Source organism: Dendrobates tinctorius, unplaced genomic scaffold (assembly GCF_039654945.1).
Source record: "Dendrobates tinctorius isolate UK_male_01 unplaced genomic scaffold, ASM3965494v1 ptg000134l, whole genome shotgun sequence".
In the NCBI taxonomy this organism is placed as follows: Eukaryota; Metazoa; Chordata; class Amphibia; order Anura; family Dendrobatidae; genus Dendrobates; species Dendrobates tinctorius.
In genome coordinates this window covers 21,704,371-21,731,809 of record NW_027361802.1, presented here as the reverse complement: position 1 = coordinate 21,731,809, position 27,439 = coordinate 21,704,371, and the positions used below count along the sequence as shown (strand labels likewise).

The following is a 27,439-nucleotide window of genomic DNA, read 5'->3' as shown; positions in this document are numbered from 1 at the left end:
TTCCCATGTTGTTTGTATTTGGTCTAGATTTTAGACACAGCTGACTGTGAACAACCAACATGTTTTGCAACATTGCGTGATGATTTACCCTCTTTTAAGGCTAAGTGCACAAGTTGCAGAAAATTTCTGCTCAAAAACCTGAATCCCTTCCTAGAAAGCGCACCTATTTTTCCGCGACGGTTTTTGCGCGGTTTTGATGCGTTTTTGATGCGTGTTTTTCCGCAGCAGTTTCAAACCGCATGGAAGAAGCCAAAACCGCGGAAAAATCCGCAAAATTAATGAGCATGCAGCGTTTTTAACTGCGATGCGGTTTTTTCGCAGTAAAAAATGCATCAATGTGCACAAAAAGTGCAAAATGCATAGAAATGAATGGGAAGCTTATTTTTAGCGGTTTTATAGTAAAAACCGCTAAAAAAGTGCTGTGTGTGAACACATCCTAAATAGAGTTTGATAATCCTTTCGTTTGTTTCAATTGACATCTCTCGTGTTGGAGCCATGATTCATGTCAGTCCACTTGGTGCAACAGCTCTCCAAGGTGTGACTGTGATCACTCCTTTTTAGATGCAGACTAAAGAGCAGATCTAATTTGATGCAGGTGTTAGTTTTGGGAATGAAAATTTACAGGGTGATTCCATATTTTTTTCCCTCAGAATTGAGTGATTGCATAATTTTTTCCCTCTTCATGGTCTAAAAAAGTAACCATTACTGACTACCACTTTCTTTGTTCTTGATTTCTTTTAGTGTTTCTTAAAGCCAGAAAGTTGCAATTTGAATTGACCTTAGTTTTGTGCCATGTCTGTGATCTGCTTTTTTTCTACAAAATTAAACAACTGGATGAACATCCTCCAAGGCCGGTGATTCCATAATTTTTGCCGGGGTTGTAGAAGCACATACATAGTCACACAATTGTATGGTAGCACAAACAAACAGGAACAATTCTCCAAACTCTGGAAGGCCTTTGATCTACATTTCTAAGGCTGGGATCACACATGCGAGAAAGACTGCCGAGTCTCGCATGTTATTACCCGGCAATGTCACCGGCACTCGGATCGGAGCGTGCGGCCGCATGGCAATACATGGAGCCGCACGCTCCGCTCCCGAGTGCCGGCAGCAGTGCCGGGTATTAATTATAATAATAATCTTTATTTTTATATAGCGCTAACATATTCCACAGCGCTTTACAGTTTGACACATTATCATTAGACTCGGCCGTGTTTCTCGCATGTGTGATCCCCGCCTAAGGGCAGAGACACACTGGCGAATTTTTCGTCCAAGAATCGGATTGTAAAACTTGCCCTGGCCGGCACCTCTCCTGACCTGAGCATGACAGCATGATGGATTACTATGCAGCTGTCAAGTTCAGGTCAGGAGAGGTGCCGGCCAGGACAAGTTTTACGATCCGATTCTCAGACGAAAAATGTCTCTGCCCTAAGAAAGATATTCTGAAATGCATTAAAATTATACTTGCCTATTTTAACCCCTTAGTGACAGAGCCATTTTGCAGCTTAATGACCAGGCCAATTTTTACAATTCTGACCACTGTCACTTTATGAGGTTATAACTCTGGAACGCTTTAATGGATCCCACTTGATTCTGAGAATGCTTTTCGTGACATATTGTACTTCATGTTAGTGGTAAAATTTTTTCAATATGACTTGTGTTTAGTTATGAAAAATTGGAAATATAGCAAAAATTTTGAAAATTTTGAAATTTTCAAACCACATTTTTATGCCCTTAAATCAGAGAGATATATCACACAAATTTCTTAATAAATAACATTTCCCACATGTCTTCTTTACATCAGCACAATATTAGAAACAACATTATTTTTTTGTTAGGAAGTTATAAGGGTTAAAAGTTGACCAGCCATTTTTCATTTTTACAACAAAATTTACCAAACCATTTTTTTAGGGACCACATCATATTTAAAGTCATTTTGAGGGGTGTACATGACAGAAAATACCCAAAAGTGACACCATTCTAAAAACTAGACCCCTCAAGGTGCTCAAAACCACATTCAAGAAGTTTATTAACCCTTTACGTGCTTCACTGGAACTGAAGCAATGTGGAAGGAAAAAATTAACATTTAACTTTTTTGTTTTATTTTCACAAGTATTAAAAGAGAAAATGAACCACAAAATTTGTGCATTTTCTCATGAATACGCCAATACCCCATATATGGGGTTAAACCACTTTTTGGGCGCACGGCAGAGCTTGCAAGGGAAGGAGCGCCGTTTGACTTTTTCAACGCAGAATTGGCTGGAATTGAGATCGGACGCCATGTTGTGTTCGGAGAGCCCGTGATGTGCCTAAACAGTGGAAACCCCAAACAAGTGACCCCATTTTGGAAAGTAGACCCCTTAAGGAATTTATCTAGATGTGTGGTGAGCATTTTGAACCTCCAAGTGCTTTACAGAAGTTTATAACGTAGAGCCGTGAAAATAAAAAATCATTTTTTTTAATAATGACGATCGCAAAAGCGGGGTCACTAAATACCGACCTGAATCATGCTCTCTGGGGTCTCGGCTACCCCTGGCAGCCGAGACCCCGGAGAAAACCCGACGCTGGGGCGCGCTATTTACTTTTTCCACAGTGCCATGAATTAACGGCGCTGTGGTTTAAATACCCTTAACTACCGCCGTTAAAAGGCGTATCGGTGGTCGTTAAGGGGTTAAATAGTGCAAGAACAGTTCTCTCTATCAACAGTGCCAGCACAATCCCTACATAATCAGTGCTTGACCCTACATAAACAGTACCAACATACAGGTCCACAAACAATACTGCCAACAGCCCAGCCTTATCATGTACTACAATTCTGCCACGGAAGTCAATGAGAGACCTGTAAACACATATGCTGGCTGAAAGCTCTTCCTATTCAGACATATATTCTCTATACAGAGAAAAAACAATCTGTGCATTATATGGTTTGATAAATGGAGAGTAATGCATAATGAAAAAAGCCTAAATGTAGAATTCTACCTCTACTTCAGTAGAATTGCAGGTAAAGTGCCAGGTTAGAACAGAAAACACACTACATTAAGATCAATTTATCACTACCAGACAGGAGTGGGTTAAACACATTTACTGCTAATAGAAGCCAGACTTCTAACAAATGCCAAAATGTCATCCGAAGAGTTGGCCATTCAGCTAGGAATGATAATGATGGAACATAAGCCTTATACTGTAGATGGACTCATATGTAGGCTTCTAAGACCTTACAGACAACGGGATCTGGCGCTTTCTGAAATATGGTTTTGTGAGCTGTATCTGAGCAGGGGGACACTTTTTATCATCTTTGTGGTGAACTTTTTCTTTCTATGATACATAAGGTGACAGTGATAGAAATGTTTGTGTCTCCTGAGCCATGTCAGGGGATTATTGTGTTTGGGATTATTAAAAATGATCTATTGTTGGGTAACCTAGAACCACAGAATGTGCTGACCGTACATAAACATATTATTTATGCACATATATATATATATATATATATATAGTACACCCATCTAGTCCCAAAAAATCCTAAATAGTTCACTAACATGATCCAACGACCATAGTGGGAACATAAATTGCTAACGACATTAAATGGAACCCGCCATGTCATTTTGCCCTCATATACTGCCCCCAATGCTGTAAAGGTCATGTATTGGTCATCCCTGACATCTGTCTATAGAGCTAAATGCCCCAGTAAACCCCTGGCTTGCAGTCGTGAGGTTGGTACTGGATGTTGGTTCAGTCACAATCCTGCGGACAATGGTCACGCCTGCTGTAGTGTGAATGATGGAAGGAACTACCTTATATCATGACCTTCTCCAAGGACATGCCACACCTGCACACTGGCAGCCAACTTCCCGGGCATGCGCATTGAAGCTGGATGTATGTCCCCAGCTTCATTTTTGATATGCACATGCTGCAGAAGCTACTAGTACTCTCTAAGGCTTCCTGCATGCTGTGAATGCGCAAGGCAGTATGAGTGGCGCTCAGTCATGGCATGTAGAAACAATTAGGTTTTCTGACCCTCACCAGATCCAGCAATGTCTCGCTACCTCCTCTCTCATATTTGTTGACAGCCAACTACTGGTAATTGGGTGCAGCAGTCAAGGGCACTGTAGCCATGACGTCACCTCTGTAGCATGTCAACAAAGGCCAAGGTGGTGGTGCGGAGTCATCATTGGAACTGCAGAAGGTGAGTCAACTCAGTTTTTACACTGGGGAAAAGTTGCAGGAGATAAAATGAATCTCAGAATACCCCTTTAAGTGCCAGATAAGGGAAGGCATTAAAGAGAACCTGTCACCTGTTTTTTTTTTAGTGTGTGAACCAATGCCAGAACCTCTCTGAGCACTTGTACTGCAAAAGCATTTACATACAGCGCGGGGAAAATAAAAAGATATTTTTGGTGGTATATAGGGGGAGTTAGGCGATGATAGACACTTGTGTGTAATATAGTACAGGCACGCGGAAAGATAGTGGCATTGGTTCACACACTAAAAAACTGGTGACAGGTTCCCTTTAACATCCCAATTGCAGAGCAGACCAGGCACTACAGCATGTTGCTGCTATCTATTAATTTTTGGACTCCTAAACCTGGCAAAGATTTGGCTAGGCCAAACATAAGGCAGTGTCCATTTGTGCACATGCTGCTCTATACACTGCTTTAATAAAGAGCCCCTTTATAGATACATTAGATATAAACGTCACAGATCCAGCTGCTGTACCCCCTCACAGCTCAATGCCCCCTTATTGGCATACAGAGAAGGTGGCAGTGCTTCATTTTCTAAAAGGAATGTTGTGTTGGGTTTTGTTTGGTATGGAGGGGACAATGGGTACATGCATTCTTTGCTGGCCTTACCATTCCAGTATGTTCCTGGAAGAATTTCTTCTTTCTCCCCTGATGGATTCACACATTTTCCACTCTGAAATTGTAGTTTTGGTTTGCAGGTTGTGCATTGATTATAGTCTGGTCCGGTACATGTATCACATGTTCTATAGCAGGCATCACATTCTCTCTCCACATTGTCAGAATAGAATCCAGGACCACAGTCACTGATGCATGCCCCGTCTGAAAATGCAGAAGAAAGAAAACATATTGACCTTCTTTCCCATACAGGGTTATCTCATGGCTGCATTTATCTAACAAACAGCCTCTCCATGCATGTGTTGTGACTATCACACAGCCGCGACACATGCAGCTGCGGCGCCGAACAGCTGATGATCAGGAGCGCTCCAGGTATCCGGGTTCCCGAGGTAGTTATTCGGGAAACGCTATAGCTATTCGGATAAGCTATTACCCGAAGCTATTTGGTCATCACTACTTCTTACATTACTTGAGTAATATCTATTGTAAATTCTACAATAGCTCAGAAATCGGCAAATCCTCATAGCGCACAGTGCGTGAACTGGGGGATTCAAAAGTCTGCAGTCACACAGAGTTTTGTGCAGGGAATATAGTCGGGGCAATCATTTATTCAGGGGCTCAGCATAGGGCAGATATTTTTAATCCGGAGCATTATAGTGACACTGCTATTTGTAAGGGTACCGTGTGAGGATGTGCTGAAGAATACCGGAGGAGATGAGCTGTGGATGAGATAAGTTATCATGGAGACTGGACAAGATGAAAAAGAAAGCAAAGAGAATGACTCCAATCAGAGACTACTTATCTGGATGTAATTTTTTTGTGATACTATTTGTTTTATTTTTATTTATGTTAGGTGCATTAAAGGGGTTGTTCAAGTTTGTGATGAATCTGCATTCTGCAGACTTCTGAATTCTCACAGTGTGCATTACACGCTGTCAGGATTCTCTGGTGCTACCGATTTGCATAAATGCGGTCACGTGCCAACTAGACATGCATGGCCTCACTCAAAGAAAATGAATTGAGAGATGCCAGACACGTCTAGTCCGAATGTGGCCAGAAGAATACAAATTGCATACTTGTTCTGACATGACCCTCCACTCTTGTCACCAGCAAGGGAGAACCCAAAAAGTGTGCAGTGCATGCTTTGTGAGCTTTCAGAAGCCTGCAGTCACATAGTCAAACCTGAACAAACCCTTTAATTATAAAATGAAGCACTGTAGCATACCAATCCTAACAGTGATTAATGTACTCACTGTCAGGATTCAACTCTGCTTGTAGGTTCGATCAGTCATCATATGGCCACTTCACTCATGCTATTTTCATACTTACAGTCATGTGACAACTAGCTTTCCTTCCTGCTTCTTTCAGTTTTTCACTAAACATTGAGAGAATTAGGGAGAGCAGCTCCACAACACGGTACTAAGTGTGCAAATTGCATACATGCTTGAGGGGGGTGCCAAACTGAATTCTTGCCCTGGGTGTCGGAAAATCTAGATACACTTCTGGCTGTAGCAGTCCCTTGTGTCCCCTCCTGGTAAGAATGGGCTTACTCTAATCAGTGGCTTAACTACAAAGTTAAGAGCCCCAATGCAAACTTTCAAATGGGGCCCCCCTATGCCAAAAGGGGGCCCCCCTATGCCTCTCCGTACACACACGGCACTGCTCCGTCCACCTCGCACACACACGGCTTCGCTCACCTCGTACAAACACTGCTATGCTCACCTCGTACACACGCGGCTCCGCTCACCTCATATACACGTGGCTCTGCTCCGTACACCTTGTACACACATGGCTCCGCTCCGTACATCTTGTACACACAAGGCTCCGCTCAGTACACCCCATACACACACGGCTGTGCTACATCCACCCTGTAAACACCTCCTGAGTCCTGACCCCACACATAAACTTACCCTCATCCAGTAGTGCACCATGACAACCAGGACGGCATAGTCCTGCATACACGAGGCTCCTGATAATGTGACCCCTGACTCCTCCCCTCCTGTTACTTAATTACAGGTCCTGTGCACAGCCATCGTGTCACTCAAAGCAAGGAGCAGCACAGCAAATGAGCGACTGCAGCTCTGCGATCGGGCCCCTAAACACTCCGGGCCCCATCGCAGCTGCGACCCCTGCGACCGCGGTAGTCCCGCCCCTGACTCTAGTCTTCCAGGGCCACCTAACACGGTGCCCTGTAGCCCTCTCCTTACTAGCTGCCTTGTGTTTTCTCTTCTTACAGCTTTATTTGCTACTGGCAGTACTCACTTTACTTAGCATATTCCTTCTTAGTATTCATTCAATCTCCATACTGTGGCCGTATGAGAAACAGTTGCTGGCAAATTACTTTGGTCTCGATCTTGCTATCTTTAATTTATCAGGAATAATCACACTCTTCACTTGTGGCCTTTTTCTCAACAGCAATACTCCCTAATCCTTCAGTATCTTCTCTCCAATACCTAGAAAAACAGGAACTGAATTCCTAATGCCCATTTAACTCCTCCAACCATGGTTTGGCCCTATAATTAACACTGCCCACAGACTAACTAACTGCTGCAGGCCCCAATGTAGATCAAACAACATACAGTGGGGAAAATAAGTATTTGATACACTGCTTATAAGGGTATGGGCCGGCGATCAGGAAATGGCAGCGCTTTGAACACAGTGTATTTTCGCAGCGTCAAAAACGCTGCATTTAATCACGCAGGTAAATCCACATGGTTTCTTTGAACAATGTAGATTTATTGCATCCAATACATTCTATTGTGGAAATTTCTGTTGTGGAGACTAGTGTCTCCACAAAAGAAATTGAGGTGCTGTTGCTCATAAACCTGCACCACTGGTGAGCTTACACAGCGCCATATAGAAGCACAGTGGGCATGGGATTTCTATATGTATTGTAGAACGCAGCGTTTTGGACGCAGCACAGGAGAGCTGCATCCAAAACGCTACCATTCCAGATCGTGGTCACATACCCTAAGGAATAGAAACGCCTGTAATTTTGATTACACTTCAACTGTTAGAGACACAATCTAAAAATAAAAAACAGAAAAATACCTTGTATGATTTTTAATTACCGTAATTAAATTGCATTTTATTGCATGAAAGTATTTGATCACCTACAACTAGCAAGAATTCTGGCTATCACAGACTTGTTAGTTTTTCTTTTAGAAACCTTCCTACTCTACACTCATTACCTGTATTAATTGCACCTGTTTGAACTCATTACCTGTATATAAGACACCTGTCTACACAATCACTCACCTCTCCACCATGGGCAAGACCAAAGAGCTCTCTAAAGACACCGGGGACAAAATTATAGACCTTGTAGGGTAAGGATGATTCTGAGAAAGGTCAGGAATTAGTCCAAAACTACATGGGAGGACCTGGTCAATGACCTGAAGAGAGCTGGGACCACAGTCTCAAACATAACAATAGTAACACACATACTGTCACGGATTAAAATGCTGCAAGGCACGCAAAGCCCCCTGTTTACACCAGCACATGTCCAGGCCTGTTTGAAGTTCACCAATGACCATTTGGATGATCCATAGGAGGCATGGGAGAAACTTGTGTGGTCAGATGAGACCACAATAGAACTTTTGGTATCAACTTTACTTGCTGTGTTAGGAGGAAGAAGGATGAATACAACACCAAGAACACCGTCCCAACCATGAAGCATAGTGGGGGAAACATTATACCTTGGGGGTGCTTGGGACATCACGACTGCACCATATTGAAGGCAGGATTGATGCAGTAATGTATAACAAGATTTTGGCCAACAACCTCCTTCCCTCAGTAAGAGCATAGAAGATGGGTCATGGCTGGGTCTTCCAGCATGACAATGACCCCAAACACACAGACAGGTCAACTAAGGAGTGGCTTCATAAAAAGCATTTCAAGGTCTTGGAGTCACCTAGCTGCTTTCCAGACCTGAACTCAATAGAAAATCTTTGGAGGGGGCTGAAATTCAATGTTGGCCAGCAACAGCCCCAAAACCTGAAAGATCTGGAGAAGATCTGTATGGATGACTGGGCCAAAATCCCTGCTGCAGTGTGTGCAAACTTGGTCAAGAACTACAGGAAACATCTGACCTTTGTAATTGCAAACAAAGGTTTCTGTACCAAATAGTAAGTTCTGCTTATCTATTGTATCAAATACTTATTTAATGCAATAAAATGCAAATTAATCATGTAAAAATCATACAATGTGATCTTCTGGATTATTTTTTTTTTAAGATTCTGTCAAAATTGGCAGTGCATCACATCAATACAAAGGTTTTCAGAAGGGGTGCCATCAGCTCTTCCACTCCTTCACAAGGGTATCATGGAAATTTTATATTGTCTCAAAATTGGGAATCAGGATTTGATTTTCTTCATGGCTAAAGTTAATACTGTAGGCATCGTACTCACTCAGGTGCGGCAGGAGGAAGACAGGAGTCGCATTTCATTAAAAAGTCCGTGCGGGTTTATTTGCTCCATAAACCCCTAAGCAACAACAAAAGGTAAACAGCCTTCAGAGCAGGCAAAAACAACACAAAATGTCCTTAGCTGGGTTCTGCTCCCTCAGGCCTGTGGGCACACAGGCTTGGCAATATCCAGCACGTAGGCTCGGTCTGGAGCCACACACACAGGAGGGCTTCTCCTCTCAAGACACACACAGACCATGTGCCAAACAACAGCCTCCATTATGTAGGCTGTAACCACACTCACCCATGAGGTATGTGGGTAGCCAGACCCTCCCATCTCTAAAAGCTACCCGCAACCCAGTCCCAGGTGCACTAAACGACATCTTAGTGCTTACTTGAACTAAAGACAAATACTCCAGGTTACATCACAGGGAGCAGCCATCCCTGTGACACATACTTCCCATTGATTACGCGGCCATTAGCCTTCTTACAATACTGACACGTTTGACTTGTAGTCCAGCCTAGGGCAGCTTCTGCATGGAGTTTGTATGTTGTCCATGTGTTTGTGTGGGCCTCCTATTGTGTGTTTTCCTGAGGGCTCATGATATAACTTCCCTATCGGGGACTGGTGACAATCTCTGAACAGAACTGAATATATAGGTTGTGGTAAAAGGTGATGGTGCTCAAGTTACCTGTCAGATAGAAACCTTCCTCACAATATATGCACTCATTTTCAGTACAACTGAAACATGACAGTTCACATGGGATGCATCTCATTACTGAGTCGTTGCTGTATGTGTTATCTGGACAGACCATGTAGCAGAAATTCTGAAACCTGTGAAGAAACATATTGTGGTTATCCATAAAAGAGGGGTACAACAATATTACTCAAGTTCCGTTAAAAAGATTAAACATCTGACAATTTTGTCTGGAATTGTGCTGAAAATACTAAGTTCAAACATGGGAGTTGTCAGCACAAAAAGACTAATGCTTGGCATTGCTGAACAGTTCAGTACACCTTTCCACCATCTCATTCTCCATCCACTTCTACTCTTCCTTGGCTCCTATAAGGTCTGAGCTGCCAATCAGGGGGCAAAGATAGATAGAAAACATGTACGGTAGCTGGGGAGGTGAGTGCACTGTTTGGCCACCTAAAGTGCACCGAGGACCTGTGCTTGGTTTGAACTGCCATTTTGTGCTGACAGTATCCCTATATAAACGAAAATAAATGTGTCAGCTCATTCACAGATTAGAAAAGTTCTATAATTGGTAATATATTAAAATATGGTAGGGGGAAATTATCGTAACTGAAAACTAAAAGTAGAGCAGTTGTCCTAAGTGACCAATCAGGTTCAAGCTGGCATTTTTAAAACGGCTGGTAAATAGTGAGAACTTGAAGCTGATTGGTTGTTAAAGAAAGCTCCTTCAAATTTTTTTTGCATAGGTTCTGATGAAAGTAGATGGATCTCTTATGAAATGATTAATACTAGAGAATCTATCACAAATTCCACAATTACGTACGGAGTTAAAGGAGTTGTTAAGTTTTAGAAAAACATGGCTGCCTGCTTGTAAAACTATTAGATGTATATTGAAGAAAAATGAGTCCTTTATGCCTCCAACCAGTCTGGAGAATTCTAGCTTGGATATGTCATCCGGATAATGTATTTTAAAAGTTACAGTCAAAACAGAATTCATACGTTAATTAGCAAACACAGTAGGGGTTTCGGTACAGACGATCTAAATATGGAACAAAGGTGCTCAATCTAAACCACTTGAAACGTCAATGGTTATTGTGGTTAAATGTAATATAGTATGTGAAGACATACAAATAATCCATGTTACAACATCCGTGAAGACATATACAACGCACAAAATAAAGCAAAATAAAATCAAAACCTGATGTAGTTTGTCGATGAGATAGTCATATGAGATTATAGCTAAATGAGCAGCCTTATGCTCCAGGAATTGGAAAGTAGAAACCAAAATAATCTACATCTATTTAGATGAAAGATAGGCCATATCCCGCACATATACATGTAGTTACATAGATCCCCCGTGACTTTTGCTTTGCATAAAATCTCAATCCTTTCTGATAGGAATACCCTGTGGTGCTAGTGTATATGAAGGTAAGGGCGGCATATAAAGTATTACGTAGTATTGGTATAGTTCTACATACACATCCTTTTATTACACATTTCTCACTATAGAAAAATAGGTTTCCTAATATTTTTGGCAATACAGTGATGTGATGCCTTTTTCTATGGAAGCCTGTAAGAGTCACTCTGGTCAGATTTAGAGGCCCTGTTGATTGTAATTCCTATGGCATTCACATAGATGATCATGCTTGCTGCTATACTCATTAATTACCACTGGATTTCACCCCAGGATCGGATTTTAATGGGTATAATTGCATGCCATGATCATTTATGTGAGACCCATACCAGGTCTGACCTAGATGGCCTGTGTAGATCGGTCGACCACCTTTCTGTATGGGCAGAACGATTGGTATCACAATTGCTCTATGCATGTGTAACATTGTTATGGTCAGCAGCATATCACCTGTTTAAAAAGGGTAATGTGTTGTCAGCATCAGAGATTTTTAAGCTTTAGTGATTATCCTACCAGACAAATGAGCAAAACGCTTTACTGCTACCCTATTTAGATGTTTCTGATGTTTCTAAATGGGCCTTAAAGGGTTTTTTGAGGTTTAGAAAACCCCTGTCTCCAGGCACAGTTTGTATTTTAAAACACACTCTGGCTTTACACACCCTCCCTGGGTCTAGAGTCTCCAACACTTCTCACTGAGCTCGCTGATTGTCTGCAGTGCTGTCTACATGATGTCTGCACTGCAGATGATAACAAACACTGGAAGCAAAGTCGAGTCATCGCTGGACCCAGGGAATGGGAGTAAAGCATAAGGGGTTTTCCAAAACTGGACATTTCTTTTAACTCACAAGCCTCTCTATTTCCAGCTTCTTCAGGGGTACAAGGGCTTAGAGTTCCAATATAAGACACAACCTATTAATGGCTTATGCTGTTTGTTGGAAAAAGGCAGCCATGTTTTTCTAATCCTGAACAACCCCTTTATTTGAAAGACATGCAACAAATGTTCACTAATTATTTAGAATAGCCCATTTTCAGCTGTGCCCCAGAGGATAGTTATAATGGATATATCAGTCCAATATAACAGAAAGCACAGTAAAACAAAGACGGGTCCGCATACAATTCAATGAGTTTTGTTGCACACTCCACATCTGGCAAAAACAACCATTAGGTCAGACGTTGGTGGTACTGGAAGCCATATAGCAGTTACAATAATTCATAGTACTGCTTCTAACAGAAGGATATGGTGCTATATAAAGGGTTAGCCAACTATATGGATGCACCTATATGGATACACCTAAATAAAATGGGAATGGTTGGTCGTCTTGGGCCACTTGAATGGCCACCCAGGTCTCCCGATCTGACCCCCTTAGATTTTTATCTTTGGGGTCATCTGAAGGCAATTGTCTATGCTGTGAAGATACGAGATGTTCAGCATCTGAAACAACGGATACTGGAAGCCTGAGCTAGCATTTCTTCTGCGGTGTTGCTATCAGTGTGTCAAGAGTGGGAGAAGAGGGTTGCATTGACAATCCAACACAAGGGGCAGCACCTTGAACACATTTTATAAGTGGTCATAAACTTGTAAATAACTCATGAAAGAATAAAGTTACGTTAAAACCAAGCACACAATTGTTTTTCTTGTGAAATTCCCAATATGTTCGATGTGTCACATGACTCTCTTCCCATTGGAAAAAATAAAGTTGGATCCACGACGACGAATCCACTTTCCAGGAAACTGTTCATGTAGGAATGCTCAGACCTGACATCCATAATTGATGGTATGGTGTGGTATATGGGGTACAAAGATAGTGGGGCCACTCTTCATCAATGGAAACCTCAATGCCACTGGATATCTGAAATTGCTACATGATGATGTGTTACCCTCTTTATGCACTGAAGATGGCACGTTCCCTGAGTTTTTCCAGCAAGATGGTGCACCACCACATTATGGGTGTCAGGTCCGAGCATTCCTACAAGGAATCTGACCACCTTACACTAGCATTTCTTCTGCGGTGTTGCTATCAGTGTGTCAAGAGTGGGAGAAGAGGGTTGCATTGACAATCCAACACAATGGGCAGCACTTTGAACACATTTTATAAGTGGCCATAAATAATAAAGTTGGATCCAAAATGGCCAACTTCAAAATGGTCGCCATGGTCACCACCCATCTTGAAAAGTTTCCCCAATCCCATATACTAATGTGCCACAAACAGGAAGTTGATATCACCAACCATTCCCATTTTATTTAGGTGTATCAATATAAATGGCAGACCCTGTACATCTTCATATTTGCAAAAAAAATATCGTTTCAAAATGTTGACACTTTTAGGCATTCATTATATGTAGTGGTAAAAAGAAAACGCTTTGATATTGTAGAAACAAGAGCCAACTAAAAATTTTCATTGTCAGATTTGAATTCAAGAGGTCAAAATCAGAAATGGCTCATTTCATAACTGAATATGACAACTTTTGAAAATACGTAGAACAGTTAAACTTGTCACCTGATTTATCCTACTCAGACCAAGGGCAGCATGAATCAGAGCTTATCAGGACCTGACTGCATGAATGCTTCTTTAAGAAAAAAACAAACACGGTCTTTCCAATCCTGTACAACTCCTTTAAATCTGAGCACTCTTGTAAGCTTGTATAATTTATGTTTGGCCCAAATTTATGTAATAAAAATATATTTTTGCCTTTAGTAAACCCATTCCAAAGCATCTTGTACATAATTGAATGTGCACTTTAGTAAACTTACATATAATAACTGGCAAAGCAGGAAGAACACAGGTCAGGATCATCTAGAATAAAGAGATACATCATTACAACATTTCTGAAGATTCGTTACCTAATAGATGCTAATTGAAGAGTGTTAGGAAATGCAGATTATGAATTGAGATTAATGTCGGTGCGTTATCATTCCATTTTAGCACACTAATGGTAGTTAAAGAAAAGACATAAACTGGATGTGTAGGACAGGTGAAGGCCAATGTCCGGTGCACACTGTGTAAAATAAATGATCGTAGCAGTCTATCCACTCTCATCTGTGGCCTTCCAGACATGGACCAAATTAAAATGATTTATTCATGATTGTTATGGCACAAAGCCCTACCTATAAACGCCACATTATTAATCAAATAGGATTAATGCACAGAGGTTAAAGGGAAGGTATCATCACAAAATTACCTACTGTTTAAATCAGTTTTTGTGTATTTTTAAACAATTTTTGGCATTTTTTTTCATATTGCGATCTTCATTAAAATACATTAAATTACTAATCTTGCTTTTTCACACTGGTCATTGTCATTGTATTTTTTAGCATCATACTTCATATCCTTTCAAAATTAGTTTACAGGGGTTTTCTCATCAGAGGCAGGATCACAATGATTGACAACTCCTCAAACCAGCTGATAACAAATGGGTTGCCCTCCCAGGGCTGTGGGGTACTCGGTACCGGGCTGGTGTCAGTGGGATGTGTCACAGCAGTGGTGACCCAGACCGTGGCCCTGGGCGCCCAAGTAATGGCGATATGTTAATGGTGAATAGTTCGTGATGCCACCTGTGGTGTTTGGCAAGCAAAATGTTAAGCCAACGCTGCGTGTAGATCCTCTGGGGCTGATTGTGTGTTGCAGCATAGATGGTGTAGCTCCCCACAGGCGAAGCTGTAACCCCAGGGCAGTGTATAGGCGCAGGCAGTGTGAGGAATGTTGGTACCCAGATGTAGCAGTGCTGACAGTGTTGGCGCACAAATGAATGGAAGACACCAGGGCTTGCAGTTCCAAAGCTTTACTCACAGTTCGTGGTACCCACTGGTGCTTGCCTCCGTGCAGTGTCCTCCGGGGTAGAGACTCAATCAACGTCCCGGGCAAGTCAGGATTCTCCTCTCCAACACTCCGCCAACATGTACCTTTCCTGAACGACTCCTCTATTGCGCCTTGTAGTGTGAAGAGCTCCAGTACCGTGGTACTCTGAAGTTCCTCCTGTCAGATGTTCCTAGCAACTCTCCTTGTATGGCAGACAGCTGTAGCCTACTTCAGGGACTCCCTTTACCCTGAGTCCCAGCTCTCTATACAGATGCTTTTGTGCCCCAAGTCTTGGATGGGAGTAGTGCATTTACAGCCAACTACTCCACCGGTGTCTGCTGCAGAACCATAAGTGTCCACTCAACCTCGGGGACCGGGCCCCGGCCTTGCGCTGAGAACCTATAGGCAGGGTTCCTCTTCCAACCCACAACTCCTCTCTGTTCTCCTCCTCCTTCGTTCCGCGCTGTTCCTTCTCTCTCTTATGGAAGCTTAGGTTGCAGTTCTATGTCTTTCTCTTTCTGTTCCTTTCCCGTGCCAGCTGGCTCAGGTCACTGAGGCAGCTGCAGCACTCCTTCCTCCATCCCTTCTTCCAGGGATCTGTCCTCAGTCTCTCCTGACTGACTGAGCCTCAGACTAACCTCCGGACTGATCTGTAATTCTAAACTTTCCCACTCTTTTATATCTAACTCCACCCACCTCCCAGCACATCTCGTGTTACAAAGCAAGGAACCACGAAAGTTGCTCTGCTACCCTCTAAGCATGAAGCCGCAATGTGGTCAGTGCTGATCTATCCTGTGTGTGGGATGCAGGTGCTGGAGTGTGGAACGGAGTTCCCAACTTACCTGGGTGGTGAGGCACTACACCTTATGAGAAGGTGCAGTACCTCTGTGGCGACTGAGCCTCAGGGGCGCCACAACAAAGGATCCACCAATCACTATCAAAATACCAGAATTGCTGTTTTACAGTTGCTGGACCTTTCACAAAAAATGCAATAAAAAGTGATCCAAACATTGCATGTACCCCAAAATGGTATCAATAAAAACATCAGCTCGCCAAGCAAATTATGTGTACTCACTCAGCTCCATCGATGGAAAGTGTTACACAAAACGGTGGCGCATGTGGATTTGTGGACCCACTGAGCCACAGGGCCCGGTCTACGCAGGGAGAGGAGTAGCTATGTGGCTAACTGGTGTTCACTAGAGCTCCTGATGGTGGAGACAGACTGGGCTTCAGCCACCAGGTACCTCTCCTAGGCAGAACCCGGTACTGCAGCTGCTTATCCAAGGGGTCAGGTTCGCTGACACTGATTAGGGCTAGGCCTCCGTTCAGACTAATAAGTTCTGGAACCTCTACAGAACTGTTACTGACATGGATTCTGGCTTGTTTCAGACATGTCTCTAGGATACTAAATGAGGGTTTGGATGCACATGGACTGGGGGACAATGTTCAGGCATTCGCCGCTCCAGGACTGGTGGACTTTGGGAACAGGGCTGGCTGCTCTGGGACCAGGGGACTTCGGGAACAAGATTGGGTACTCCGGGACCAGAGGACTACGGATACAGGACTGGCCACATCAGGACCAGCGGACTTTGGATTAATGTCTGGCCCCATCGGGACCAGGGAAACAGGTTCAGGAAAGGTAGCACCAGGGGGCCTCACAACTTACCTTACTCACTAATGACTCTACACGTTGCTTGGCTAGTTCCTAAGGGAGAGTCTTTTATACAAGATGCCTCCTAGCTATTGATTGGATGCTATCTTGCAAGTGTATTTAGTTATACTAAATGCCTCTCTGCCACAAGCTGAAGGCATTTACTATATGCGCGCTGCCCCTTTAAGAGCACACAGCGCAGGAGGCAGGAAGCACACCGTGGACCGTGCCAAGGGCTGGGGCAGTGAGTAAGCCAGCGTCCCTGCATGGAGGGAGAAGGAGACACTATGCAGGAGCGCTGGAGATAAAGCTGCAGAAAGATAAAAAAGTTATCATGTTGCTAATTTGTACCACAAAATGAACCAAAAAAAAGCAAAAAAACAACGTCAGAATTGCATGTTTTTGCTATTTCATCACACTTGGAATTTTTTCCCCCCCTTTTTCCATTCCATTATTTAGTAAAATGAATGATGTAGTTCATAGGTACAACTTGCCCTGCAATAAACATGCCTTCATTATAGCTACAGTTGTGCTCAAAAGTTTACATACCCTGGCAGAATTTTTGCTTTCTTGGCCTCTTTTCAGAGAATATCGATGATAACACCAAAGCTTTTTCTCCACTCATGGTGAGTGGTTGGGTGAAGCCATTTATTGTCAAACTACTGTGTTTTCTCTTTATACATCATGATGACAACCCAAAGCATCCAAATGACCCTGATCAAAAGTTTACGTACCCCATTTCTTAATATCGTGCATTGCCCTCCTCTAACATCAATGACAGCTTGAAGTCTTTTCTGGTAGTTGTGGATGAGGTTCTTTACTTTCTCAGAGGGTAAAGCTGCCCACTCTTCCTGGCAAAAAGCCTCCTGTTCCTGTAAATTCCTGGGTGGTCTAGCATGAACTGCACGCTTGAGATCTCCCCAGAGTGGCTCAATGATATTGAGGTCAGGAGACTGAGATGACCACTCTAGAACTTTCACTTCATTCTTCTGTAGCCAATGACAGGTCGACTTGGCCTTCTCCTTTGGATAATTGTCATGTTGGAACGTCCAAGTACGTCCTATGCGCAGCTTCTGGGCTGATGATTGCAAATTTGCCTCCAGTATTTGCTGATAACCTGCTGCATTCATCTTTCCTTCAACTCTGACCAAGTTCCCTTTGCCTTTGTAGCTCACACATCCCCAAAACATCAACAATCCTTCTCCGTGCTTTACAGTAGGAATGGTGATCCTTTAATCATGGGCCTTGTTGTCTTCTCTCCAAATGTAACATTTATGGTTGTGGCCAAAAAGTTCAATTTTGGTCTCATCACCCCAAATTACTTTGTATATGGAAAAAAAGGTAAAATAATTCAGCTCATCCCTTGTTGGTCGTCCTCCTGCATTCGAGATTCACCCCCAGCGCACGGATTAGCCTTGGGCTCCAGGCAGATAATCGATGATGCAAAAAACGGTGTATTAATCCAGCAACTATGGGCAGCAGAATGTATTTAAAACTTCTGGTTTATTTTGTACAAATCAAAATACAGTGCAGCATGTTGCAGCCACAGGGCTGAACTTGAGGAACAACAATCCTTCAGCTATAGGAAGCCTTAATCATGGATGCTGCACTGTATTTTAATATGTACAAAATGAACCAGAAGTTTTAAATACATTCTGCTGCCCATAGTTGCTGGACTAATACACCGTTTTTTGCATCATCCAAATTACTTTGTTCCAGAAGTTTTTAAGCTTGACTCTGTGCTGTTTTGCATATTGTAGGGGAGTTACTTTGTGGCATTTGCACAGTAATGGCTTTCTTCTGGCGACTCGACCATACAGCCCATTTTTCTTCAAGTGCCTCCTTATTGTGCATCTTGAAACAGCCACTCCGCTAGTTTTCAAAGAGTCCAGTATTTCAGCTGATGTTATTTGTGGGTTTTTCTTTGCCAATTTTCCTGGCATTTGTCACAGGTCATAGGTGAGAATGTTACCTTTAGTAGCCATTCAAACCCATTTGTGTCAATGTCTGTGCATGTTATCAGGCCAAAATCACCAGGGTATGCAAACTTTTGATCAGGGTCATTTGGATGTTTTGGGTTGTCATTATAATTTACAGAGAAAACACAGTAGTTTGACAATAAATGACTTCACCCAACCACTAACCATGAGAGGAGAAAAAGTTTTGGTGTTATCATTCATATTCTCTAAAAAAGGCCAAGAAAGCAAAAATTCTGCCAGGGTATGTAAACTTTTGAGCACAACTGTATATCAATGAAAAAAATAGCACTGTCAATCACCCACCAGACTATTTAGTGATTTGTCTTGATGAAGAAGAGTTGTATGCTTCGAAACGCATTGACAAATAAAAACTCCTTCCAAAATCCCTTCACTGTCCTTTCATCGTCTGGTGGGAGATTGGCAGTGCGATATCAGATCCATCTTTCTATTTGTCTATATTTTTTTCTGAATGGATCTGCAACAGTGTGCATCTTTCACAAGCTAAGACAGGAGTTGTGACTGTCACAACCCCATAAGGTGAGCATAAACTATTTTTCTGCTCTCTCTCTTTTATACTGGATTTGCTCTTCATTGTCTCCCCAACCTATTTTTAATGGAAAAATGGCCATTGCAAGAAGGGGTTAAATATCTTGTGTCTCTAGCATTTGCATCTGACCCACCAGTAACCTGTAGAATTTTTCTATCATTATAATCTTAGTGGCCTTTGGTGCCATAGTTTGGTTTCTCGGAAGCATTTTCCTGTTATTACATGTATTTGACTGGGATTAACAAGTCATTTGTTTAATGACAAAATGACACTTACACTTATGTCACTCTAGCGTTGAAGTGTTGTACATGCCTGGAATTTTAGAATCAAATAAGCTGAATACAGTCGGCATTATCCTGTGTTTACTACTTCCCTTACATGGAAGATTTCTACAGAAAATGACTTATTGATTGTGTAAGTATTTTACATTAAATGTATAAATGTATTTTTTTAGTTATTTCTTAATTATATTTACATAGCACAATCTGTAATAAAAAACCAAATTAGTAATCTTGCAATTTTCACATTGGCCACTCGTTCTTTTTAGACTAACTTCCTATTGTTTCAGGAAACAACACATGTACTTAGAATGGTCAGACTTAACCCTGTCTTATACATTGAAATGAGCCTGTGCAAAGGTCATTGTGAAGAAGTAGCTATTCTGAAGCATAATTTATTAGTCCTCTTTTTTTTGCCACTTGTTTGTTTTCTTCCTGGAAATTAAAGAATAAATTGTCATCTGGATATTAAGATTCTCTTTTTTAAAGGACGGTGTCCCTACAAAGCCAGGCAATGATTGGAAAATGGCAGACTATGTAGGGACAGCTCCCCAGCTTTCAAAGACCCAGATCTCAATTTTTGCATATTTTAAAAGGGAAGAATAGAGAAACAAACAATGCAAAGTTCTAAGAAAAGATTTTCATGATCCCAGTGCGGGTTTTTGAGCTGCACACCGGGGGTTAATGTCTGGAGCTCTGTGCAGGTTTTGACCTGCACACTTGGGGTTAGTGATTGTGGCCTCTTTCTGGTTCTGGGAGAGCTTCATAAACCCCTGGGTAGCTTCAATCCCTGCCAGTTATACTTTTGCCATTGGCCTAGTGTGCTGACCCCCGTGTGCCTGTTTGTTGCTATAGCTTGTTTATATGGTTCTGACCCGATTCTGTTTCCCGTTGTGAGTTTGCCTGTTGATTTTGTACTGCGTTATTATCTGTGTATGACTCATTGCATGTGACCTGACTACTCTCTGCTCGCCCCTCTTGTACCTTGCAACTATCTGTGTATGACTCATTGCATGTGACCTGACTACTCTCTGCTCGCCCCCTTTGGTACCCTACAGCTATCTCTGTGTGTGACTCATTGGCTACGTCCTGACTATTCTCACTGTCTATTCCCCTTGGTAACTTTGTCTCGCAGTTACTCTGCTAGGAATTGTCTTACAGCTCCTAGCTCTGTGGAGTTTAGGCCACGCCCCCAGCAGTCACGTGCTTCAGGTCCTGCAGCTCTGAAGTACGCATCTATTCGGTTGCTGCCCGCTCCACAGGTAGCTTTGAGCACTGTTCGCTTTACTCAGGACACGTGCACTGGCTCAGTGAGCAAGTTCAGTGCGGTGTCTCTGACATTATAACTGGCCTACAATTTTTTTTTCTCTCCTCACTTCTGCAGCATGGACCCAATGTGTGCTTTATCTGAGCAGGTGAAAAGCTTGACTCAGTCACTGCAGAAGCTTTGTTTGGAACACCAAGCTCTGGCCCAGTCCCAACGGCGGGTTGAGGACTCAGTTCAGGGGGTACTTTCCGCAGGCTTCCAGCAGGTGGGGAATAGAGATGTCATTTTAATCCCACCTGAATCCCCGGTTAAATTGCCAGATATATTTTCTGGTAACAAGGATGAGTTCAGGGCATTTAAGGAGGGCTGTAAGCTTTTTTTTTCTTTGAGACCCTGCTCCTCTGGGGATGAGAAACAGAGGGTGGGGGTGGTGATGTCCCTGCTTAGGGGGTCCCCACAAGCCTGGGCGTTCTCGCTTTCCTCTTCTGCCCCTGAGAGAATGTCTGTGGATGCATTTTTTGAAGCCTTAGGGCTTATTTATGTTGAGCCTGATAGAGTGCTGAGGACAAAGTAATGAGTGTCTGTCAGGGGGAGCACTCGGCCGAATGGTTCTGTACTGAATTCAGACGTTGGGCAGCGGAGATTTCCTGGCGTGATGCCGCATTTCGGGGGCTGTTCCACAGAGGCCTGTGTGAACGTCTGAAGGATGCTTTGGCACTCCATCCTCCGCCTGACTCCCTGGAGGATGCCATGGTCCAAGCGGTTCGCATGGATCGCAGGCTGCGGGCTAGAGGCATTATGCAACGGGAATCGCCCTTATTCTTCAGTGGAGATGAGACCCAGTCTCTTTCTATGGCTATGGAGGTGAGCGCTGTCACCTGTGAGGGAAAGGAAAGAAGACGCCGCTGGGAAAAGCAGTTGTGCTTCTATTGTGGGAAATCTGGACATTGGAAGAAGGACTGCCCCTCCTGTCCGTCATCCTCCAAGATGGCGGGAAACGACTAGGTCTGGGTAGTAATCGAGGAGGCTACCCAGACCTTCAGGTACAATTTTCCTCATGTGCAAAAATGGTGCTGCAGGTGGAACTGGAACTTGGTTATGGTCCTGTTCAGACTACTGCTTTTATTGACTGCGGTTCGGCTGTGAACCTGATTGATACCAAGGTTATGACTCTTAATAAGATAGGGACAGTCAGGCTTCATGATCCTGTTAAACTTGTGGCAATTGACTCATCTCCTCTTAACCAAGACGGTATCTGTTGCAGGTCTGAACTTTTTTCTCTAAAAGTGGGTTCCACTCATGTGGAGAAACTAAGTTGTCTGGTGCTAGATAACTTGCCTGCAGGACTGGTACTGGGGATGCCTTGGCTTCAACGCCATAATCCTACCATTGATTGGGTTACAGGGGAAATCACTCAATGGGGATGCAATAATAAATGTGGTAACCGGGGACATCTTGTTAACGCTGTTAAATCCGTGTCTGTGTCGTCTGTCGATCTGGAAGGTATTCCGGAGTACCTGAAAGATTTCGAAGACGTGTTTTCCGAAAGTGAGGCTGAGGCGCTGCCACCGCATAGACCCTATGATTGTGCCATTGATTTAGTACCCGGAGCCAAGTTATCTAAGGCTCGATTGTTCAATTTGTCTGGGCCTGAGCGCCAAGCCATGAAGGAGTACATAGCTGAGAGTCTCCGCAAAGGGCATATCAGGCCTTCTGTGTCACCTGTGGCAGCAGGGTTCTTCTTTGTGAAGAAAAAAGATGGTGGTTTGCGGCCGTGCCTCGACTTTCGGGAACTGAACAAGATAACGGTAAGGAACTCTTACCCGCTTCCCCTCATCCCAGACTTATGTAACCAGTTAGCTGGGGCCCAATGGTTCTCCAAGTTAGATCTGCGGGGGGCCTACAATCTGATAATGGTTCGGGAAGGGGACGAGTGGAAAACGGCATTCCTCACCATTTGGGTTAATTAATGCACCCGCTATTTTCCAAAATTTCATCAATGTTGTGTTTTCTGATCTGATAGGCCGTTTTGTTATTATTTATTTGGATGATATTTTGGTGTATTCCCCGGACAGTCAATCTCACTTGCAACATCTAAAGACAGTTCTCCAGAGACTCAGGGAGAACCAATTGTTCGCCAAATTGGAAAAATGTTCGTTTTTTGTACAGGAGCTGTCTTTTTTGGGGTTTATTGTGTCCTGTGAGGGGTTTCGTATGGATCCTAAGAAGGTGCTGGCGATCGCTGACTGGGTTCAGCCTCGAGATCTCAAGGGGCTCCAGCGCTTCTTAGGATTTGCGAACTATTACCGGAGATTCATTAAAGGTTTCTCACAAGTGGTGAAACCACTCACGGATCTTACCCAGAAGGGAGCTGATGTAAAAAATTGGTCTGTACTCGCTAAGGAATCCTTCTCAGCGATTATGAAATGTTTTATGTCTGCCCCGGTGTTGGTGCAACCTGACCCGTCCAAACCATTCATTGTGGAGGTGGATGCTTCTGAAGTGGGGGTGGGGGCTGTGCTGTCCCAGGGTCCGGCCACCCTTACCAATCTCAAACCCTGTGCCTTCTTCTCCAAGAAGTTCTCTTCAGCTGAGAAAAACTATGATGTAGGCAATAGAGAACTTCTTGCGGTCAAGCTGGCGTTTGAGGAATGGAGGCACTTTTTGGAAGGGGCGGCTCACCCTATCACGGTTGTCACGGATCACAAAAATTTGGCATACCTTGAATCTGCTAAGAGGCTTACTCCTAGACAGGCCCGTTGGTCACTTTTTTTTTCACGATTTCAGTTCTCAATTACTTTTCGACCGGGGTCCAAAAATGTTAAAGCGGATGCCCTGTCCAGAAGTTTTGATCCAGTGTCTCCCCCTGAGCCGCCGTCCTCCATTCTTCCCCCAGGGGTGGTAGTGGTGGGGGTCTCAACTGAGTTGGAACAAGAAATCCTAAGGGCTCAGGCCCTAGCTCCGGCAACCAGGCCAAGCGATAAACTGTTTGTTCCAGATTCATTGCGGCCTAGACTTCTGCAGGAGTTTCATGATTCTAGGCTGAGTGCTCATCCAGGTATCACGGCCACTAGAGAGGCAGTAGCCAGGGGTTTTTGGTGGCCTTCATTAAGGTCCGATGTCAAGGAATTTGTTTCTGCTTGTGGCATATGTGCCCGTTCCAAAAGCTCGCATAACCGACCGGCTGGGGAACTCATACCTTTACCGGTTCCTGATAGGCCATGGACTCATCTTTCCATGGATTTTATTACCGGCCTTCCACCTTCCAGGGGCAATACCGTGATCTGGGTGGTGGTGGATAGGTTTTCTAAACAGGCCCATTTCATTCCCTTGGCAGCATTACCTTCAGCAGAAACGTTGTCAAGATTGTTTGTGCAGCATGTGGTCCGATTGCATGGGGTACCCCTGAATGTTGTGTCTGACAGAGGTGTGCAGTTTGTGGCCAAATTTTGGAGACATTCTGTATGAAATTGGGCATCTCACTCTCCTTCTCGTCGGCATATCACCCGGAGAGTAATGGTCAGACAGAACGCACCAATCAATCCCTGGAACAAATTCTCAGGTGTCTGACCTCCGCCAGACAGGAGGATTGGTGTGATGCTTTACCGTTGGCTGAATTCGCTTTTAACAACCGGGTGAGTCAGTCCACCAACATGTCTCCATTCCTGATTAACTATGGCTTTAATCCACATTTTGGGGAGTTTTCTCGGGTGGATTCCAGTTGTCCAGGAGCAGAGGGGTCCGTTCAACGGTTAAAAGACCTCTGGGCTGAGGTCCAGCGTAATATCTCTCGAGCCCAGGGGAGATACAAATATTTTGCGGACAAAAAGAGAGCCTCGGGAGACATGTTTCAGGTGGGAGAGAAGGTTTGGCTCTCCACGCGTAACATCAACTTAAAGGTACCATCAGTTAAGTTGGGACCAAAGTTCATTGGTCCGTACGTAATTATGGAGATAGTCAACCCAGTGGCATATAGGTTGCGTCTCCCCGCCTCCTTAAAAATATCTAATGTGTTCCATAAGTCTCTGTTGAAACCAGCAGGATCTGTCAAAGAGAACTCTGAGACTGTTGTTCCTCCAGTGCTGGTGGAGGGTCAATTGGAGTATGAGGTCGGACATGTTGTGGACTCTCGGCGGGTGCGCCGCTCTTTGCAGTACCTGGTCCACTGGAAGGGATATGGACCAGAAGAGCGCTCATGGGTCCCTGCTCGCTCGGTACATGCAGATCGCCTGGTTCATGCGTTCCATGCCAAGTACCCGGGGAAGCCTGGGGGCCCGGAGGCCCCCCGTTGAGAGGGGGGTACTGTCATGATCCCAGTGCGGGTTTTTGAGCTGCACACCGGGGGTTAATGTCTGGAGCTCTGTGCAGGTTTTGACCTGCACACTTGGGGTTAATGATTGTGGCCTCTTTCTGGTTCTGGGAGAGCTTCATAAACCCCTGGGTAGCTTCAATCCCTGCCAGTTATACTTTTGCCATTGGCCTAGTGTGCTGACCCCCGTGTGCCTGTTTGTTGCTATAGCTTGTTTATATGGTTCTGACCCAATTCTGTTTCCCGTTGTGAGTTTGCCTGTTGATTTTGTACTGCATTATTATCTGTGTATGACTCATTGCATGTGACCTGACAACTCTCTGCTCGCCCCTCTTGTACCTTGCAACTATCTGTGTATGACTCATTGCATGTGACCTGACTACTCTCTGCTCGCCCCCTTTGGTACCCTACAGCTATCTCTGTGTGTGACTCATTGGCTACGTCCTGACTATTCTCACTGTCTATTCCCCTTGGTAACTTTGTCTCACAGTTACTCTGCTAGGAATTGTCTTGCAGCTCCTAGCTCTGTGGAGTTTAGGCCACGCCCCCAGCAGTCACGTGCTTCAGGTCCTGCAGCTCTGAAGTACGCATCTATTCGGTTGCTGCCCGCTCCACAGGTAGCTTTGAGCACTGTTCGCTTTACTCAGGACACGTGCACTGGCTCAGTGAGCAAGTTCAGTGCGGTGTCTCTGACAAAGATGCTCCAGAATTGCTCTTTTATAAGCATAAGGAATAAACATCTCTATATATAAAAATCAATGTGTGTGTGTGTGTATCACCAAACAATCACAAAGCATCTTTCATTTCACCAGAGCTGTTCAAAAGAAGCTAAGCTGTGATTGGTTGCTATGACCAACAGTTTTCCTTGCAACCAATTACTAAGCATCACTCTCATTTCAACAGAGCTGGTTAAAAGTAGCTGAGCTGTGATTGGTTGCTATGCGCAAGTTTTCCCACTTGACAACACCTCAGCAGACACTGACATGGTGGGAGAAATCTAGCATCCCCAGGAACATAAGCTCCAGTCATTGTCTGTCCCCCAGAAAGGAGCAGTGAGTACATGACGGAAATGAATCCCCCCTCCCGTTTGCTATCATTAAGTGACACACATGAATGTAGGAAAGTGCACATATTAAATGTCATGTGGATTTAATATTTTCTCACAGACACTTTTATGCATTAATGATGTGTTACTGTGCTCTGATGCCGTGAGTTTTTTAAAGTGCTACTTTCCCCATAATTCACCTGAATATACCCATATAACACGTAATGCTTTTCCCATAACAACCCATTAAATATGATACTATACTGCATACAGATGCTGTACATCCAGGAGCAACTCAGCCGGACAAATTACAAGTTGACGGTGCATGAAAATGTGTGTGAAGGTTTCTCTACTGTACTAATGTATAAGGTTTGTGCCTGTCCATTGGTGAAAAGCACCATTCTACTTTTACTGGCTTTGACAGGACGATGTGGGATATTAGGGGTAGTAGTCCGGTAGCTCTGGCTGATGGGATAATGTGGGATATTAGGGGTCGTAGTCCGGTGGCTCTGGCTGACGGGACGATGTGGGATATTAGGGGTAGTAGTCTGGTAGCTCTGGCTGATGGAATGATGTGGGATATTAGGGGTAGTAGTCCGGTGGCTCTGGCTGACGGGACGATGTGGGATATTAGGGGTAGTAGTCCGGTAGCTCTGGCTGATGGGACGATGTGGGATATTAGGGGTAGTAGTCCGGTAGCTCTGGCTGACGGGATGATGTGGGATATTATAGTGAATGTGGCTATGCGGACTGGGCGGGGCTCTACCATCAGCTTTATATATATAGATATAATCATTATAATTTGTTTTAACTAACCGTAGTTAGTTACTATGCCCGCGGAGCGCCAGGCTCTTCAGCTAGTAATTAATAAAAGTAATGTCAGGAAAGCTGACCATTTCTCTTTGGGCATCCTGTTTAAGCTTCTCACATCTCCACATTTGTAGATCAGTACTAGTGTTGAGCGATCCTAGTATGCAGATATGCGTTGTGCTTTCATCATAGACAAGCAGAAGTAAATCAGAAGATGATTGTTTCTTACTCTAGCTTCAATGAATTGCAAATCTTCATAGTTATGCAGCAAAATAAGATTGAAATATGAATTACTGAATGTCCAGGGAGTAGAGTTATGTATGTGCTGGGCATGAGCTGGTTTCAACCCATAGGTGCTGGAATAGTAGTCAAAACAGGCCACATCTGGCTAC

The 27,439-nt window shown here is 43.7% G+C and overlaps 1 protein-coding gene across 1 annotated transcript in view; it reads right to left on the bottom strand.

The window, feature by feature from the left end:
- PCSK5 (proprotein convertase subtilisin/kexin type 5) overlaps positions 1-27,439 on the bottom strand; it is an 810,488-nt gene that overhangs the window by 121,865 nt on the left and 661,184 nt on the right. Inside the window, exons 25-27 of the mRNA XM_073543784.1 lie at positions 14,117-14,159; positions 9,948-10,090; positions 4,848-5,057 (exon numbers count right to left, since the gene is read on the bottom strand). Coding sequence (XP_073399885.1) covers positions 4,848-5,057; positions 9,948-10,090; positions 14,117-14,159 — 396 coding nt within the window. The remainder of the gene's footprint in view (positions 1-4,847; positions 5,058-9,947; positions 10,091-14,116; positions 14,160-27,439) is intronic.